General features: G+C 39.7%; 1 protein-coding gene across 3 annotated transcripts in view; it reads right to left on the bottom strand.

Moving 5' to 3' along the window:
* LOC144974521 (protocadherin-like wing polarity protein stan) overlaps positions 1-9,850 on the bottom strand; it is a 411,532-nt gene extending 401,682 nt beyond the window's left edge. For all 3 annotated transcript variants that reach the window (XR_013645755.1, XM_078917457.1, XM_078917456.1), the window contains exon 1: positions 5,753-9,850. Coding sequence is in view for 2 of the 3 variants with exons in the window: in XM_078917457.1 (XP_078773583.1) it covers positions 5,753-9,374 (3,622 nt within the window). In the remaining variant the exon portion in view is untranslated. The remainder of the gene's footprint in view (positions 1-5,752) is intronic.
* Between the last annotated feature and the right edge of the window lie 8,057 nt (positions 9,851-17,907).

The following is a 17,907-nucleotide window of genomic DNA, read 5'->3' as shown; positions in this document are numbered from 1 at the left end:
TAGAATATTAAATTCAATATTAAAATAACCCGGTCCATGGTAGTCGAACCCAGGGCCTCAATGGCTTAGTCTGGGCATGGCGGATAAGAGGTTGAAGAGGGGAAGAGGAGGTGGTATTTAAAGTTTGTCAAATTGCGTGCGTGTACGTGACTGTTTGTGTGTGTGTGTGTGTACGTATGTGCGTGTGTATGTGCGAGTGTGTTAGAAGAAAAAATAAGCGAAGGTTTGGTGTGTATGTGTGTGTTTGCGTACGTGTGTTAGAAGAAATGAATGAGTGAAGATATGATGTGTATGTGTGTGTGTGAAGATTCGGTGTATGTATGTATGTGTGTGTGTGTGTGTGTGTGTGTAAGAAGAATGAATGTGTGAAGATACGGTGTGAGTGCTTGAAGAGAGAATAGGTGAAGATTTGCTATGTGTGTGTGTGTGTGTGTGTGTGTGTGTGTGTGTGTGTGTGTGTGTGTGTTTGTGTGTTAAAAGACAAACTGCGATCCCATTTTAATTCTACTTCTTCATGTTTGTTCGGCCAGGTAACCCAACTTTAATCCCATCCCTCATCGCCCCCCCCCCCCCCCCCCCCATCCCACACCCCCTGTCCCTAACCCTTGCCTTCCCTCATCAACACAGGAGCATTAATGAGTTAACTGCCGCCGTTCTCTGGGGGAAGGCGGGGGGGGGGGGGGACATGTTTTCTTTTTTAAATTGGTCAAAAAAAACTCGTCCTTCAAATATCGATCGATTTGAATGACTCTCATGGACTTGGACTTGGCGAGTGTTCTACCAACTGAGCTATAGCGGTGTGACCATGGCGTACTAAAAGAGTGGGTGTGACGAACCACTGGAATTCGGTATTTTGTCGGGTTGAACGAGATGCTTAACGTAGTGTGGGAGAGAATTAGGGTCGATTTATTTTGTAGTTTGTTTATTTCTTTTCTTTGTTTTTTTTGCTTTTTTTTTTTAATAAATATATTTTTTTGTTTTGTTTTTTTTTATGTAGAGGGTGGGGGGGGGGGTGGTTGTTTTGTAGTTTCGTTTTTGGCTTTTTTCTTGGGGGGGGGGGGGGTTGTTTTGTGTTTTGTTGTTTATTTGTTTGGGGGTTTGTTTTTATTTTTGTTGTTGTTTTGTTTGGCTTTTTTAAATTTTGTTTTGTAGTTGTTTTTTTTTTCTTTTTACAAGACCCCTCTGTTCACGAACCACCCATTCTGTGATTAGATATTAGATCTGGCAGAAAGTACTTTACAATAACAGACATGCATACTATCAAAAAGGTAACAACACGCGAGCAAATATTACCGTCTGTAAAACGCGATAGGATCCTGAAAAGGGCGGGGGGGGGGGGCAGAGAGATCTTAGGAGAGCATGAGTACAGTACAACTTTTACAATCGTCCAACAACCCCCCACCCCCCCCCCCCACCACCCCTTATCTTAACCCTTCCCCCCTGCCAGTCAATACATAGACAGGCACACTGGGTACATACGTACGTATCTATCTACGTACTCCTGGCGGATTGAATGATCCTACTGTCAATTTCCTCTTCAAACTGATTTGGTGAGAGAGATCGATAGAAATGAACTAGGAATCGATAACAAACTCAAACAGAGACAGATAGAGAAATAGAGAGTGAGAGAGAGAGAGAGAGAGAGTGGGAGAGAGATAGAGTGGGAGAGAGATAGAGTGGGAGAGAGAGAGAGAGTGGGAGAGAGAGAGTGGGAGAGAGAGAGGAGGGGGAGGGGGGGAGGGGAACACACGCGTCCATATGTCAAGCAATCTAAGACCAGAGGGACAACGATTTGACTCTCCGTCTTGACATTCGTTTCTGGCTTCGACACGACATAATTGTTATATTTATCAGGGATGGGAAATAACATTGTAAAATAAAATTATAAAAAAAAACGATGAAGTTGTACGCGGCCCGAATAATGTTCACAAATATGATAGTAGAGTAAGGGAAAATAAGTCTGGGCTTAACCAAACTGTAGTCTCACTCCCCCCCCCCCCCCCCCCCCCCCTTTTTCCCCAATCACCAAACTTAACTTATTCCTTTTAACTCCATCTGGAGCATGGGGTGTCCACCCGTAGCCATCGTTAACGTATAGATAGTTCGAAGATGACGTCAATCTGGTCTTTGTTGTTGTTTTTTGCCATCCGCGTTTATGAGTAATTAATTCTCACTAAACTGTATTATCCCGACTATAAACGTTCAAGATTACACACAGTTTTGTGTGTTGGTCCTTTATCTTTCCGGATGGCAATGTTATGAGCTTCTTAGCCAAGCGCATACTATCTATAGCCTGACACAAGAACTCTTTAGGACTTATAGTTTGAGGCCATTTCTTAGTTGTTTTTTTTACACCGTCTTGTCTGTCTTGTCTTGAGCTGTCGTTAGTAGAGGAGCTCAAGGAAACAAGTTAATTCCATTGGTTGAACTATTGAATACAACTCACGATTTGTTTTCTTTTGTGGCCAGAGACTTGTCCTTTGACGTCATTTCTTGGTCAGTGTCAGGCTATATTAGTATGCGCTTGGCTCAGAGGCTCACAACATTGCCATCTGGAAGTATAAAGGACCAACACACAAAACTATGTGCAACCTTAAACGTTTATTACAGTCTGGTTAAAACGGTTAAGTGATAATTACTCATAAACGCGGATGGCAAAAAAAAAAAAAAAAAAAAACGAACTATAACAAAGACCTGATTGACGTCAACTTCGTTCTATCTATAAGTCAACGATGGCTACCATGGATCTCCATCAAGGAGGGTATCTGACTACCGCCTTCGCATGAGTTAACGAGGGCTTGGTACGACGTCTATGTATAGCAGCCATTACCATAAGAGACTTTTATAGTATGTAGTTTCTGACAAGAACTCAATCCTCATTCAAACCAACAATAACTCAGACATACAGACAAAGCGTCAAAGAGCTCTGCGAGAGGACCATGATATATGATTTGTACAATAGAAAGTAGGTACCTCGGACCACACGATACAAGCTTATCTGTCTGTATAGACCTGCCAATGGAACTCTCTCTCTCTCTCTCTCTCTCTCCCTCTCTTTCTCTCTCTCTCTCTCTCTCTCTCTCTGTGTGTGTGTGTGTATGTGTGTGTCTGTCTGTCCCTCTCTCTCTCTCTCTCTCTCTCTCTCTCTCTCTCTCTCTCTCTCTCTCTCTCTCTCTCTGTGTGTGTGTGTGTGTATGTGTGTGTGTGTCTCTCTCTCTCTCTCTCTCTCTCTCTCTCTCTCTCTCTCTCTCTCTCTCTCTCTCTGTCTGTCCCTCTCTCTCTCTCTCTCTCTCTCCCTCTCTCTCTCATACAAAAAAGAAACCAAACAAACAAAAAACGATACAGGCGTATCTATCTTCAAACCTGTCAACTTATTATTTTTTTAATAGGTCTCTTCGCACGGGGAAGAGTAGATAAGGGTAGGGGGAACAAAATATTGATGCTATGCGCTCATCTAACATACTCATAACATACGCCAGCCGGATATAACGTATCAACATCCAAAACTATGTGTAACCTTAAACGTTTATAGTCTGATTGATAATGATATAATATTCGTGAGAACTTATCATAAAAATGGGTACAATAATAACACAGAGCTGAGTGGCGTCAATATTTCGTTCCTTCTTAAAATTATCATTTGGCACTCAAGACTCGTAACTCTAAAAAGTAGTCCTTCAGACCATTCGGCCCATGGAAAATAGCAATTGCTTGCTATCATTTGGATAGGACGCTAGTCTATCGCAAAGTACTTTCCCGCCAAATCTAACAGACTCAGCTACCCATTCACTGCCGGTTGGACGGGAGGGGCAGAAAAAAAATCTCGACTGCACCCGGGATCGATCTCAGTCCCTTTGCGTGTGAAGCGAGTGCTCTACCAACTGAGCTCTTCAACAAGTTTTATAGAATTAAAGGTGAGCCACGTATACATAATAAGTGTAGGTCTGACAACCGAACATAGTTGTGGACTTCATTTCACACTCATTGTGGCAATGAAGAATACATATTGTGTTTGTTTGAGAGTATTTCCATTACACCATTGATCCCACAACCATTTGGACTATCAGACCTGCAAATAACGTCAGGCTAGCGAAGAAAAATAAACGAAAATGAAAAATAAAATAAAAGGCGTGTTTTTATGAATTTGTAGTTGGCAAGCCTGCCTTTGACGTAAAGTCTTGAGGACCGTCCCTCCCGTCCTTACTTAGGTGAAAAATACGTGTATGCAGTATAATGACAATATTTAACATGCTTACAAAAATGTCACAACAAGACAGACATTTTTATCTTTACAAGAGGACTGTCAAACGATTATCAAATGTTGTTATGTGTTTACCCCGACACACTCCGTAACTTCAGGATTAGATTTTTCAGTGCAAAATTCTTGCTGATTGTCTTTGATCTGGCATATATATATATATATATATATATATATATATATATATTATATATATATATATATATATATATATATATATATATATATAATAGTAGAGAGGAGTGTATGTGTGTGTGTGTGTGTGTGTGTGTGTGTGCGAGAGAGAGAGAGAGAGGAAGAGGAAAGAGAGGGAGAGAAAAAGAGGGAGAGAGAGGGAGAAGAAAGAGAGGGAGAGAGAGGGAGAGGAAAGAGAGGGAGAGAAAGAGAGAGAGAGAGAGAGAGAGAGAGAGAGAGAGAGAGAGAGAGAGAGGAAGAGGAAAGAGAGGAGAGAGAGAAGAGGAGAGAGAGGAGAGGAAGAGAGAGAGAGAGAGAGAGAGAGAGAGAGGAGAGAGAGGAGAAGAGAGAGGAGAGAAGAGGAGAGAGAGAGAGAGAGAGAGAGAGAGAGAGAGGAGAGAAGGAATAAAAAACAGAAGAGAAATAAGTGAGCAGAGAAGTATAAGATCGTGCAAGTATAATATATAGAAAGGACGGAAAAGAAAATACAGGAGTGGGGGGTTAGGGGACTGAATGGAGGCAACATTGGCATGGGGTATCAATATCAGTGGTATGAGATTTGTATCAATGTATGTGTGTGTTTGTGTGTGTGTGTGTTTGTATCGTGTATGTCGTGTGTTTGTATCACCTATGTTTGGGTGTGTGTTTGTATCATAGATGTGTGCTTGTATCGTGGATGTATGTGTGTTTGTTTGTATTATGTATGTGTGTGTTTACATCGTATGAGTGTGAATGGTAAAAAGTGTTGTTGGCGTCTACCTGGCTCCGTGCCAGAGTTATGACAGACACGGTACAAAGACAAGACGATTTGTGACTTTGTCTCGTCTGCTGCCTTAACTTAAACTATTCTTTCCGCTCATATATATATATATATAATATATATATATATATATATATATATATATATATATATATATATATATATATATATATATATATATATATATATATATATAATATATTCTCAAGAGTATCTATAAGGCGTAATATCCACTAAACATGCTCAGAGCACTTTACAAGGGACTAAACGTGTTCAAAGTGCTTTACAAGGGATCACTAGCCAACAGCAACACTTATATTAACATACATAGGACGAGGCATGATGTCTGTTAGGTGACAACAATGTTGTTAATGGCCAGGTGCTCAATTTACACCCCAAGAACTTTGGAGAGAATGTGATTAAAGAGTCTGTTTCACTGACTCAACTCAGAGCCGGACTTGAACCAAGGATCTTCAAATCCGAAGGCAAGTCTTATACCACAGGACCACGCAGCTACATTATATTAAGAATCTATGGACCAAAAAGTATAATTGTCTTACCTGACACACTGACATGAAATGTTCCAGTTCGAGGTATATCCGAGTTAAGACGAAAGTCGAGCTTCAATTCTCCACTACTTTCATTGAGATGGAGCAAGTTGGCCTCGTTGCCAGATACAATTTTGTAGACGAGGGAATTTTGATCCGACACATCAGGATCATAGGCAGGAATCCGTCCGATTGGTTCTGTTGGAAAACTATCCATAAAATTGTTGAAAATTATAGAGAAATCTTTGAGCTGAGGACGGTTGTCGTTGACATCTTTTACGGACACCAACACTTTAGTAGTGCCGATCAGGTTCCCCGATCGAGCTTGAAGGTACAGAGTATACTGGTGTTTTCCATTTTCGTAATCCAAAGTTTTTAGAGTTGTAATAATGGCAGGGTCACCTTTACGTCCTGACAGTTTGAAGTGATCTGTAGCAGACCCGGGTCCAAAATCGTATTCCACTAAAGCATTTTCACCTTCATCCGGATCCGTTGCATTTATCCGCGCCACTGTAAATCCAATAGGACTGTTTTCTTCTACATAAACATTAAATACATCCGATGCAAACACGGGTCTTTCGTCGTTGATATCCGTCACATCCACGTGAATGGATACGGATGATGATAACGGTGATACACGGTCGGAATCTACTGCAAACACCACTAAATCATAGAAAGCCACCTTTTCTCTATCCAACTCCTTAACCAGTCGAATGTTCCCTTGATTATCAATGCTGAATGTTCCATCTCCATCAACCCCACCTTCAAACGTGTATTTTATCTGGCCTCTCTCACCAGAATCTTTATCCGAAGCTGAAACTTTCAACAAAACATCCTTTTTAATCTTCTCATCTTCTGGCACTTTAACTGTGTATCGAGATTCCGTAAAATCAGGCTTGTTATCATTAACATCTCCCACAGTAACCAACACTTCAGCTTCGTCACTTTTTGGAGGAACTCCATTGTCAGTGGCCTTGACATTCAACATGTAGTCAGCCACCGTCTCTCTATCTAATTTCTGCCTGGTTCGAATCACCCCTGTCACAGGATCAATGGAGAATACTGATAGTGGAGTTAATGAGTAAGTTATCCTAGCATTTTCCCCTCTGTCATCGTCTAACGCTAAAACCTCAAAGACAGATTTTCCTATGGGGACATTTTCTTTTACAGAGAAGGTAAATCGGTCACGTCTCTGAAATTCTGGTGCATATCTGTTGGTGTCTTTAACATCTATGACAACTTGAGCAGTGTCTTTCATATTGTCTATGTCTGAAGCTGAGATGGTCAGAATATATTTGTTCTGTTCCCTGGCATCCAGCTTTTTATTGACAATGATGAGACCTTTCCCTTGATTCATCATAATCTGAAAGGCGCCGTTATCATTGCCTCCCTCGATTCTGTAACTGATACGAGCATTATCACCCTCGTCATCATCCAAAGCCAATACACTGACTACTTGGTCTCTCTTCTTTGCATTCTCAGAAATGGACGCGTTATAAATCTTTTGTTGAAACTTTGGAGGATTGTCATTGATATCTCGCAGGCCTATGGTCACACTCACACTAGAACTTCTTTTGGGAGAGCCATTGTCAGTTGCCTGGACCATGAATTTGTAAACATCTTTTCTCTCCCTGTCGAGTGTTTTCGATGTTCGAATCCAGCCAGTTTTTGGATCAATCTTAAATGGAAAGTTGTCACCAGAGGACTGAATAATGGAGTAAGTCAAGTCAGCATTCTCATTACTGTCCAAATCAAATGCCTGTACTCTGACCACCGTTTCATCCATGTCTATATCTTCATCAACATTCTTTACATACAATGAATCAAAGAATTCTGGGTCATTGTCATTGACATCCAGTACATGAACCAAGACAGTGACAGTCGTGCGTTGAATAGGGTCTCCATCGTCTTCTGCTCTGACACTCAACGTGTATTCTTCCTCATCTTCAAAATTCAGGCGTTTGATAAGATACAATTTACCAGATATTTCATCTATCATAAAATGTTCCTGGCCAGTGTTTACCAACCTGTATGTAATATCAGCATTACTCCCAATGTCATCATCTGTTGCTTTAACAGTCAAAACTTCACTTGTGCGACTTACCGGTCTATTTTCCTTGAGTCTGATTTCATAACTCTTCTCTGAAAATACTGGTTTATTGTCATTTTTATCTTTTACTCGTATTGACAAAGTCATTGTTGCAGTCCTTCTCTCATTCAACTCCCCCTGATCCACAGCCTGGATGATTAATTTATAACTGTTGTGCTCCTCTCTATTTAGGGACCTCTGAGTGGTGATAGCACCAGTTGGGGGATCTATCAGAAACACATCATTGGGAGGTTGAGGGTTGAGAATAGAGTACAAAATATCGGCATTGTCCCCACTGTCTTCATCAGCGGCATTGGCTGTAAAAATCTCAATATTTCTCCCCCCATTTTCAAACACCTCTATTCTGTTCGTTGATTGCTGAAAGACTGGGGTGTGATCGTTTACGTCATCTACAAGAATAGTAAGAGTTGCAGATGCTGTCAGTCGATCTGAAGACTGAATTGCATTATCAGAAGCGTATATTGTAAAATAATGCACATCCATTTCCTCCCTGTCAAGCACCTTAGTTGTTTTGATGGTCCCCGTTTCGGAATTGATTTCAAACATTTCCTGACTTCTCAAGTTGACATCTGCAATCATTGAATACTTTAACAAACCATTGTCTCCGTGATCTTTGTCTGTGGCTGTGATGGTAAGAACTGGGGTCCCAACGCCCTGCTCTTCTTTAATATGTTTGGTGTATGAAGATGGATCAAATACAGGTTTATTCAAATTTCCTGAGCTCCTCTTTTGCCTACCTGATACAAACTTTGACTGTGGAATATGTTCTATTCGGTGTGGGTGGAAAACAAGTAAATATTTTGCAGGTTGGGTTTGCGGTAAGAATTTAGGAGGACACATAAAAGAAATCAAAATTTCAATTTGAAGATTATTTCTAACACAATATTTTTGAATAAATGAAAGTCTCAATGCTTCTGATGAGATGGAAATACCCCTTGAGACAGGTATCGCTTTTATAGTGCACTTATGAAAATGTGTGGGGATGAAATCATAGAGAGATAAAACATCTTCATTATGATGGAAACAGGTATTAAATTGGGAAAAAAATATATGAGCAGTGTGTCTATCATTGTGCGTGATCTTTTTCAATCGATTTTTGTGAGTAAACCAAATTTGATCTGAAGGGCGTTTGCAGGTGCGCTCAACAAAAAAGATCAAATATGGAATAGATACAGTATATGGATTTGGAAGATTATGATTTGATTTAAAATGCACAGATAATTGAATAGGGTTTTGCTGCCTGTATTTACACGCTTCAATGGCATCCACTAGAACAATCCCATCTTTTCTTTTCAAGTGTAAAAATCGATGAACATTTGTATCGCTGAGCCTCTCGTCCAAAAAATACGTTCCGTTTTTATTCAAAGACGAATTGAAAATAAACGTTCCTCCTGGATCAGATGTCAGAAGATGCACCTCGATGGTCAAAGCGGGTAAAATAATGTAAAGGAAAAATAAAATCAGAGGAATGAACCGATTCCAAGTTCGGTCTCTAATCCCGTGGAACAAAGACAGCTCCCCCATGGTTGACACAATGTTGTCACCATGCACTGTTAAAGTTCAAACATTTCACTAGATATTCAAATAACCCAAGCGAAATCAGCCAGTGCCATTTAATCGATATTAATACAACTAAGTTCTACACTATACAACACAACATGGAAATCCGAGCACAGCACAGTGATTCATAACTGCTGCCTTACGCTTCCACTTCCACCATAATAATTGCGAGAAGTGACAAGATTCCACTTCTTGGGTGAATTATGTCGCATCGAGTGACTCAGTGCCGGGTACTAAACAAATCACATAAATACAGGTTAGTCCAATCTACTCGTTCAACCTTCAAAGAGATCCACCTGTGACAATCTAGTTACGTAATAATGAATCGTTTCTCACGATGACCGTTGGCGATTCAGGCACCTTGATCACAATCACAGTCCAGTCAAACCAGTCACAGAGACGGAAGCCTTCGCGACTTCGCGATTTCGCGACGGCGTAGTATATATGTGTGTAGTGTGTGTGCGTGTGTGTAGAGTTGTCGCACAGAAGCGTGTTTTGTGTCCTCATGTCTCTCATGTGCCTCTGTGTGTGTGTGTGTGTGTGTGTGTGTGTGTGTGTGTGTGTGTGTGTGTGTGCGTTTGTGTGTGTGCGTGTGTCTTACTTAATGTGTTTGCACGCGAATGCGTTCGTCTTGTCTGATCTTGTCAACACACAAATCAACACACTCCGCTCACATTGCATATAACACACACATCGTTCGCTTCCCCCGATTACCAATCAGTAATCAGCACAGTTGTGTGTTCCAGGTTTTCGGTACGCCGTCAGACGCTTTTGTTACACCCGCAACTCTGCCGAATCGACAGTGAACTTTATTGATTCATCGATTTTGTTATTTTATAATTTAGGGAGAGTGGTATTGACTGTAAAGTAACGAAGCTGGTTGAGATCCGTTAAGCATTCTAAATGATATGATAACTCCATAATATATTGTTTAAAGTTGATTCGGGCCAATCTCTTCATAAATGGAAGCGGAGTTCGAGTCTGGTTGAAACAAAAAACCAGAGATTCGACCCGATGACGAAGTCAATGCTGATGGGACTGGCCTCGGTCACGGATCACTGAATCTTTGAGTCGGCTTTGATGAAGTGTTGATGGTTTCGTTGAGGCGATCTCCACATGATAAGACATGCAATGCAACAATGGTTGCTCTTATTGCCACCCCCCCCCCCCCCCACCCCCAAACTACCACGACACTTTTAAGACTGAGTTTCCATGCATATTGTGCGGGTATTCGTGTTTATCGGTATGATAGTCGAACGTAATTTATTACGGACTTTTTTTAATATTGTAACATTTTAAAACTGTTTTACTAATATGTATTTCTATTGCAGTAATGAGATCAAATGAGACCCGCATAAATGTACCTACTTTTCCACGTCATTTATCTAAGTATGAATCAATTGTCTTGCCTATTTTCCTTGATGTTTTGAATATGATAAAAAAAAGAGTGCCCTTGTCGTGAATTTTATGACTCGTAAAAACGCGTAAAGTGATTTTTTTTTTTACAACTCTCCTGCTCCTCCTACTCTCCCCCCCCCCCCTCCCTCCCCCTCCTCCTCCTCCACCACCACCATCACCTCAATGCCACCATAAAAAAATAATATAAAATTCCCTTTATTCGTCCCATGGGGGGAATTTATCTCTAGGGTCAATTCCAAGGGAAGCCTAGAATAACCCATGCGTCAGCCGCAATGCAGCGCCGCAAATTGAGCTAGGACGAGGTGACTTACTCAAGATCACACAACGCAGCGGCGGGTGATCGAACTCGGTACCTTTGGGGTACGAAGCAAAGACCGTACTGCTGAGCCACGCTGCCCATCATCTCCTCCTCCTCTTCTTCATCTTCTCCTCCTCCTCATCATCCACCTCCTCCTCTTTTTTCCTCCCCATCGTTTCATCATATACCACGGTAGTAGATTTAATCGAATCTGAACATTATAAATAAATGAGCACTTAAATAAATTATGGAGCAGGCACTGATGTAAGATAACGATCTGAAAGAGTGTGTGTGAAACAGCGCCAGACAGAGCAAAAAAGAAAACTTCAAGAAAATAGCAATCCCCAAAAAACTGGTCTTCCTTTTTATACTTTTAGGTGGTCACAAAGTGCCACAATTTTTTTTGATTAAAATAGAATAAAAAATAATAATAAATATAAGCATTCACGCGGAATTATCATACCCAATGCGCTTCGCGATGTTTTAGTTATTCCCCCAGCAAACCATATGGAATATTTTTTTTCAATCATAGAGTACCAACCGTATGTAAGGCGTCCTTTTTATACTGACACTCTTACAAAATCCGCCACTACCTGCCTATAGCCAGGTACTCATTCACACCCGAAACAGGTAGGGTAATGTGTTTTAAGTGCCTTACCCAAGGGCACAGCATCGGGAGCCGAATTTCCCACGATCAATCACCCATCCGGCCACTGACCACGCTTAACATCGCTTAAGTTTTTAGATGAAACGAGACACTGTGCCCCTGAACTACCAGCAAAGCCTTGCTTGACGTTTTTACCCAAGGACACAGCATCGGGAGCCGAATTTCCCACGATCAATCACCCATCCGGCCACTGGCCACGCTTAACATCGCTTAAGTTTTTAGATGAAACGAGACACTGTGCCCCTGAACTACCAGCAAAGCCTTGCTTGACGTTTTGTGCAGCGTCTCATGAGTTGTTATTAGTAGAGCTCAAGGAAACAAGTGATTCCATTGGTTGAACTAATGAAATGGGGTAGTAAAAACATTCTAGATGTAGAATTAAAAGGACTTGAAGAAAAAGTAAGACAAGGGGAAATTGTTCAAACAGGGAACAGGTGTATGTAGATTCCAAGAGCACACTATCAGTGTACTTAGTTTGAGATCACCTAAAAGTCTCACCCAGACACCATTCCCCACTAACAGGAATACACTCAAATGTTTACAAATCATATTATATTAAAGCGACAAGTTTCAGATTGAAATATTATGTCACAATTTTTTATAAAAAATAAATAAATAACAACAACAACAACAATGAAATGTTTTTCATTCATAATTTAATGAAAGATTTTTAGTTTAAAAAATAAAAGCTGTAAGCGGTTCCCAGTTGGGTAGAAAAAATATATTTCGGGATATCATGTATTGGATAAATTTTATAACGATATGCACGATTGTAGTATATTGAAGGGGAAAAAAAAAAAAAAAAAACCAAAACAGAAAACCAGAAAAATATCTTTTTTTTTTCATTCTTCCCACAGAAATCGTTTACTTAAAATGTCTTTTACGACATTTCAGAGCTCATAATTAAAATAGTAAATTGTTTATAAAAATAGTTTATTGTTTGTTTTTAGTTTTTTGTTTGTTTTGTTTATAAGAGATTCACGCGCTCGCGCCCATCTAGTTTATATCAGCGTCAGTAAAAAAAAAAGGAAGAAAATGGTATCATAAAAAAAAATTTAAAAAATCTAGAATTACTACGGGTGAAAGCACCCGAGAAAAGGAGACGAAGGGAACTGGTTCAAATAGGGAACAGGTGTAGATTCCAGGAACACTATCAGTCAGATCACCTTTAGTCTCATCCAGACACACGCACAGTAGCCCAACAAGAGAAACATACTCAAATGTTTACAAACAATTATATACTCAACAAAATACAAAAATCAACCAACAACAAAAAATTATATATATATTATATATTATATATATATATATATATATATATATATATATATTAGAGAGAGAGAGAGAGAGAGAGAGAGAGAGAGAGAGAGAGATGTGTGTGTGGGTGTATGTGTGTGTGTAGTGTGTGTGTGTGTGTGTGTGTGTGTGTGTGTGAACAATAAAAAACAGAGAGACGATTTACAATGAACAAAAATATCTCCCAAAACCATAACTAAACATTTGACTGTCTCTCTCCAAGCCAAGGACTCCGATCAGGGGCAGTGTCAAGACAACACTATGTAATCCCATTCCAAGACAAAAAAAAAAAAAACTTAAGCTTTTATATATAGACCTGTAAATGAGCTCTATAAAAATTGACTGAAACTGAAACTCTTCTTCGTAATTCGTCGTAAAATCCAAAGAATCAAAATGACAGGTAAACAGCAAGCTCACTTGAGCAAAGCAATGGCAGAAAACTAATTTGCGCGGGAATTAATTAGGCTACTTACCATTGTTCCTTATAATTAGGTACCCAATCAGTGAAGAAACTTAGAAACGGTCAACCAGTTTGTTTACAACATGAGGCAATCGAGATGTGCTTGTAGCAATCATTTAACTTTCGATTTGAAGGTGTCTACAAAACAAACTTCCGGGGTTTCGAATTTTTCTTTCTCATACTTTTCCTGTCCTTCAAGTAAATGTGGTCAATTTTGGCTTAGACGAAACAGTGAAATTTATCGCTCGGCGGCTCAGTTAAAATTGGCTACGACAGGTTTCGAAAGTGAAAAAATAATTTCACGAAGGCTGTGTGAAAATACACTGGGGTGTGTTCAGACACGGCAATTCTAAAAAGCGTCGCTTAGCCTTGGCAATATATAGATATCCATCATTAATATAAACGGCCCATGAGCTATGCGTGGCGCTGTAGAACATTCCTAGTTAACTTTACAGTCAATCGACTACGATTCATGAATTCTTTCCACTTTCTGTATTCATTTCTTTCTTCCCTTTTAAAAAATATTTGAATTTGACGAATTGACTGATTTCAGTTAATTGACTGAGAATTTACAGGTCTATATATAGCGCAATATCCACTTAATGTGCTCAAAGCGCTTTACAACAGGTCCCTGACCAACAGCAACATGTAACATGTAAAACGAGACATGACGCCTGTTAGGCGAGAATACAATTTTTTCCCGACAGAGACAACGCTGTAAAACGCCAGGTACTCATTTTACACCTGAGTACGGTGAGAACATGGAGAAGAATTAAAGAAGCTGATATACAGAGAAGTGGTAAGACCTGGAATGAGATTAAAAAGGTAGCTCAGGATAGAGAAGGATGGAGGCTGTTTGTCTGTGGCCCAAACCCTGACCCAGGGTGAAAAAGGCAATGATGATGATGACGGTGAGAGAATGTGAGTAAAGAGCCTTTTCCAAGGACTCAACTATGCGTGTGCCGAGCGAGGCTCGAACTCAGGACCTTCCGATCCGAAAACGAGTGTCATACCACTAGACCACATAGCCGCACAAAGACAGAAAGCAAACTCAGAGAAGAGATGCAAGGGAATAGAAGACACAGCTAGTGACCTTCTGTAAAAACCCAGCCAGAATCCCAGAAAATATCTACGTACTTCAATTTTGTTTGTTTGTTTTTAATGGTTTTACGGCACTTGCTACACATTTAGATTATATCAGCGCCAGTAAAAAGGAAGAAAATGGGATAGTAAAAAGTTCTAGATTTACTAGTAAAGTACGTACCCAAGAAAAAGTAAGACAAAGGAGAATTAGTTCAAATAGGAATCAGATGTAGATCCCAAGAGCAAACTATCAGTGTACATTGTCTGAGATCACTAAATGTCTCATCTAGACACAAGCACAGGTCCCCGTCAAGAGGAACACACTCAAATGTTTACAAATCATATATGTGTAAATTAAAAAAAAAAATACAGTGCATAACAGAGAGATGATTTACAAGACAAAAAATATCATCTCCCAAAATCCTAACTATCCATTTGACTGTTTCCCCGTCCAGGCAGGGTATCCGACCAGGGCCAGGACAAAACCAAATAACCTCATTCCAAGACAAAGAGAGAAAGCCTGTTGGAAAACAGATATAGGGAGATAGAAGACACAGTAAGTGCCTCCCAGCCCACTATGGGAGGTCAGGAACCCCATCCAGTTAGGCCAGTAAGTGCCGACAGGCCGGACAAAACCAAATAACCTCATTCCAAGACAAAGAGAGAAAGCCTGTTGGAAAACAGATATAGGGAGATAGAAGACACAGTAAGTGCCTCCCAGCCCACTATGGGAGGTCAGGAACCCCATCCAGTAGGGGGATAGAAGACACAGTAAGTGCCTCCCAGCCCACTATGGGAGGTCAAGAACCCCATCCAGTAGGGAGATAGAAGACACAGTAAGTGCCTCCCAGCCCACTATGGGAGGTCAGGAACCCCATCCAGTAGGGGGATAGAAGACACAGTAAGTGCCTCCCAGCCCACTATGGGAGGTCAGGAACCCCATCCAGACTTTTCATCTTTGGGTTCTTATTTGTTCAAGATAATCTATTCTAAAAATAGAAATACTTATTCTTTGAATAAAATAATATGAGGTAAAGCTATCTACGTCATTCGAATTCTTAAAAAAAAAAAAAGCATTATCAAAAGAGAAACTTTATGAGGTAAAAAATGGCAATAGTAATAATGACAATGATAACAATAACAACGATGTCAACAGCAACAGTAACAGTGACAATAACAGAAACAACGATAACATCGACAACTAAAAACAATATTAATGATGTCAACAACAGTAACAGTGACAACAATAACAACAACGATGATGACAACAATAACAATGATGGTAATGACAACAATGACGACAACAGCAACAATGACGACAACAAAAATGGCAATGGTTATTGTTATTGTTTTTAAGGGTTTTACAGCACTTGCACCACATTAAGGTCATATCAGCGCCAATAAAAAGGAAGAAAATGGGATAGTAAAAAGTTCTAGAATTACAATTAAAGCACCCAAGAAAAGGTAAGACAAAGGGGAATTGGTTCAAATAAGAAATATGTGTAGATTCCAAGAGCACACCGTCAAAGTACTTAGTTTGAGATCACTAAAAATCTCATCCAGACACAAGCACAGCTCCCCACTAAGAGGAACACACTCAAATGTTTTACAAATCATATATAATATAAAGAAAACATATATAGAGCATAATAGAGAGATTATTTACAAGGAAAAAAATATCATCTCCCAAAACTATACATTTGACTGTTTCCCTCTCAGCCAGGGCATCCGGCCAGGACCAGGACAAAACCAAATAATCTCATTCAAAGACAAAGACAGAAAGCATGTCATGTTGGAAAACAGATGTAGGGGAATAGAAGAAGACACAGTAAGTACCTCCCTGCCCACTATGGGAGGTCAGGAACCCCACCCAGAAAATGGCAATGGTTTGGACAACGCGAATAATAATAACGACAACGCTAACAATAGCAACGATGACGACGAAAACAATAGCAACATCAACAATAAAAACAATAACGACAACGATAACAGTAAGATCAACACTAGAACCATTACCATCATCACAAAAACAACAACAACAACAACAACAAAAACAATAACAACAAAAGAAATATATCTTAAATATCATGGCACAATATTCAAGGGCAATAACTCAGGCAATAAAAGATTGTTTGCTTAAGTCAAGTAAGTAAATAAAATACTTTCTGATTAAATTTTAATTAAGAAAGTAGAAATGAGATTAACAAAAATGGATACAACGGCTTTGAAAAAGAACAAAACACCAAACAAGGAATGAAAACCCGTTTTCAACCCAAAACTATGCTAAAAATAAATGGTTTCATTGTATTTGTTAACAACTGAAGAGGAGTTTTGAGCGCAAAATGTTCCGTGTTTGGTGTTTTGTTCTTTTTTATCGTGTTTTGTTCTTTTTTTATCGAAGCTGTCATCTTCATTTCTAGTCCAATACTTCTTACAGCCCACAGCTTCTAGCAAATTAATATCACGAAGCAAAAAATCAGAGAAGAAATAACAAATCTTGGAGGGGGGGAGTATGGAGTTGTAGAGGATAAATTTGTAAAGCATTCACACATCACCTTAGACAACACCAATGCCTCAAAACGTTTTTTATGTCGGGGTGACCTAAATGTAAAGAGAAAAAGAATTGAAGAAGAAGAAGAAGAAGAAGAAGAAGAAGAAGAAGAAGAAGAAGAAGAAGAAGAAGAAGAAGAAGAAGAAGAAGAAGAAGAAGAAGAAGAAGAAGGTAACTGGAAATCAGAACGAGACTGTCACTCATCACGCAATTTAGCCCACCAGATAGGCGGCGAGTGATGATGAGAGTGTCTCAACTCTCCCAAATTTTTTTTGTTGTCATTCTCACTCTGCCTTTCCGAGCGAGCGAGCATTTAGATCATCATATGTCTGTTGCAAGTTGCATTGTCAAAGATTGCTCTAACTATCTAAGAGAGGATAAAAATTTAATTCAATGTTTGTGTATCTGAAGGGTTGTTCCCCTTGAGTTTTGGATAAGTTAAACGAGGGGGGGGGGGAGTTCTGGACCCCCCAAGAGTTTATCATAAGCGGACTGAAATGTATTCTTCACCATGAGAAATAGAAGTTTACCCCAAGTTTTCATGTCTGTGGCTAAACATTTGATTTCCAGCAACGAGCTCACCCCGACATAAGACAGTATTGAGATGTTGGGTCACAAATTGGTTATTATACTGAATATATTGATCAGTATCATCAACAAAAACATCAACAAGCACCAGATTTAAAACAACAACAACTACCATAACAACAATGCATGATCCTA

The sequence above is a fragment of the Berghia stephanieae genome, chromosome 6 (genome assembly GCF_034508935.2).
Source record: "Berghia stephanieae isolate SIO BIC M18660-M18661 chromosome 6, UCSD_Bste_1.3, whole genome shotgun sequence".
Lineage (NCBI taxonomy): Eukaryota > Metazoa > Mollusca > Gastropoda > Nudibranchia > Aeolidiidae > Berghia > Berghia stephanieae.
Note: the sequence above shows the minus strand (reverse complement) of the source record. Positions and strands in the feature narration are given on the sequence as shown.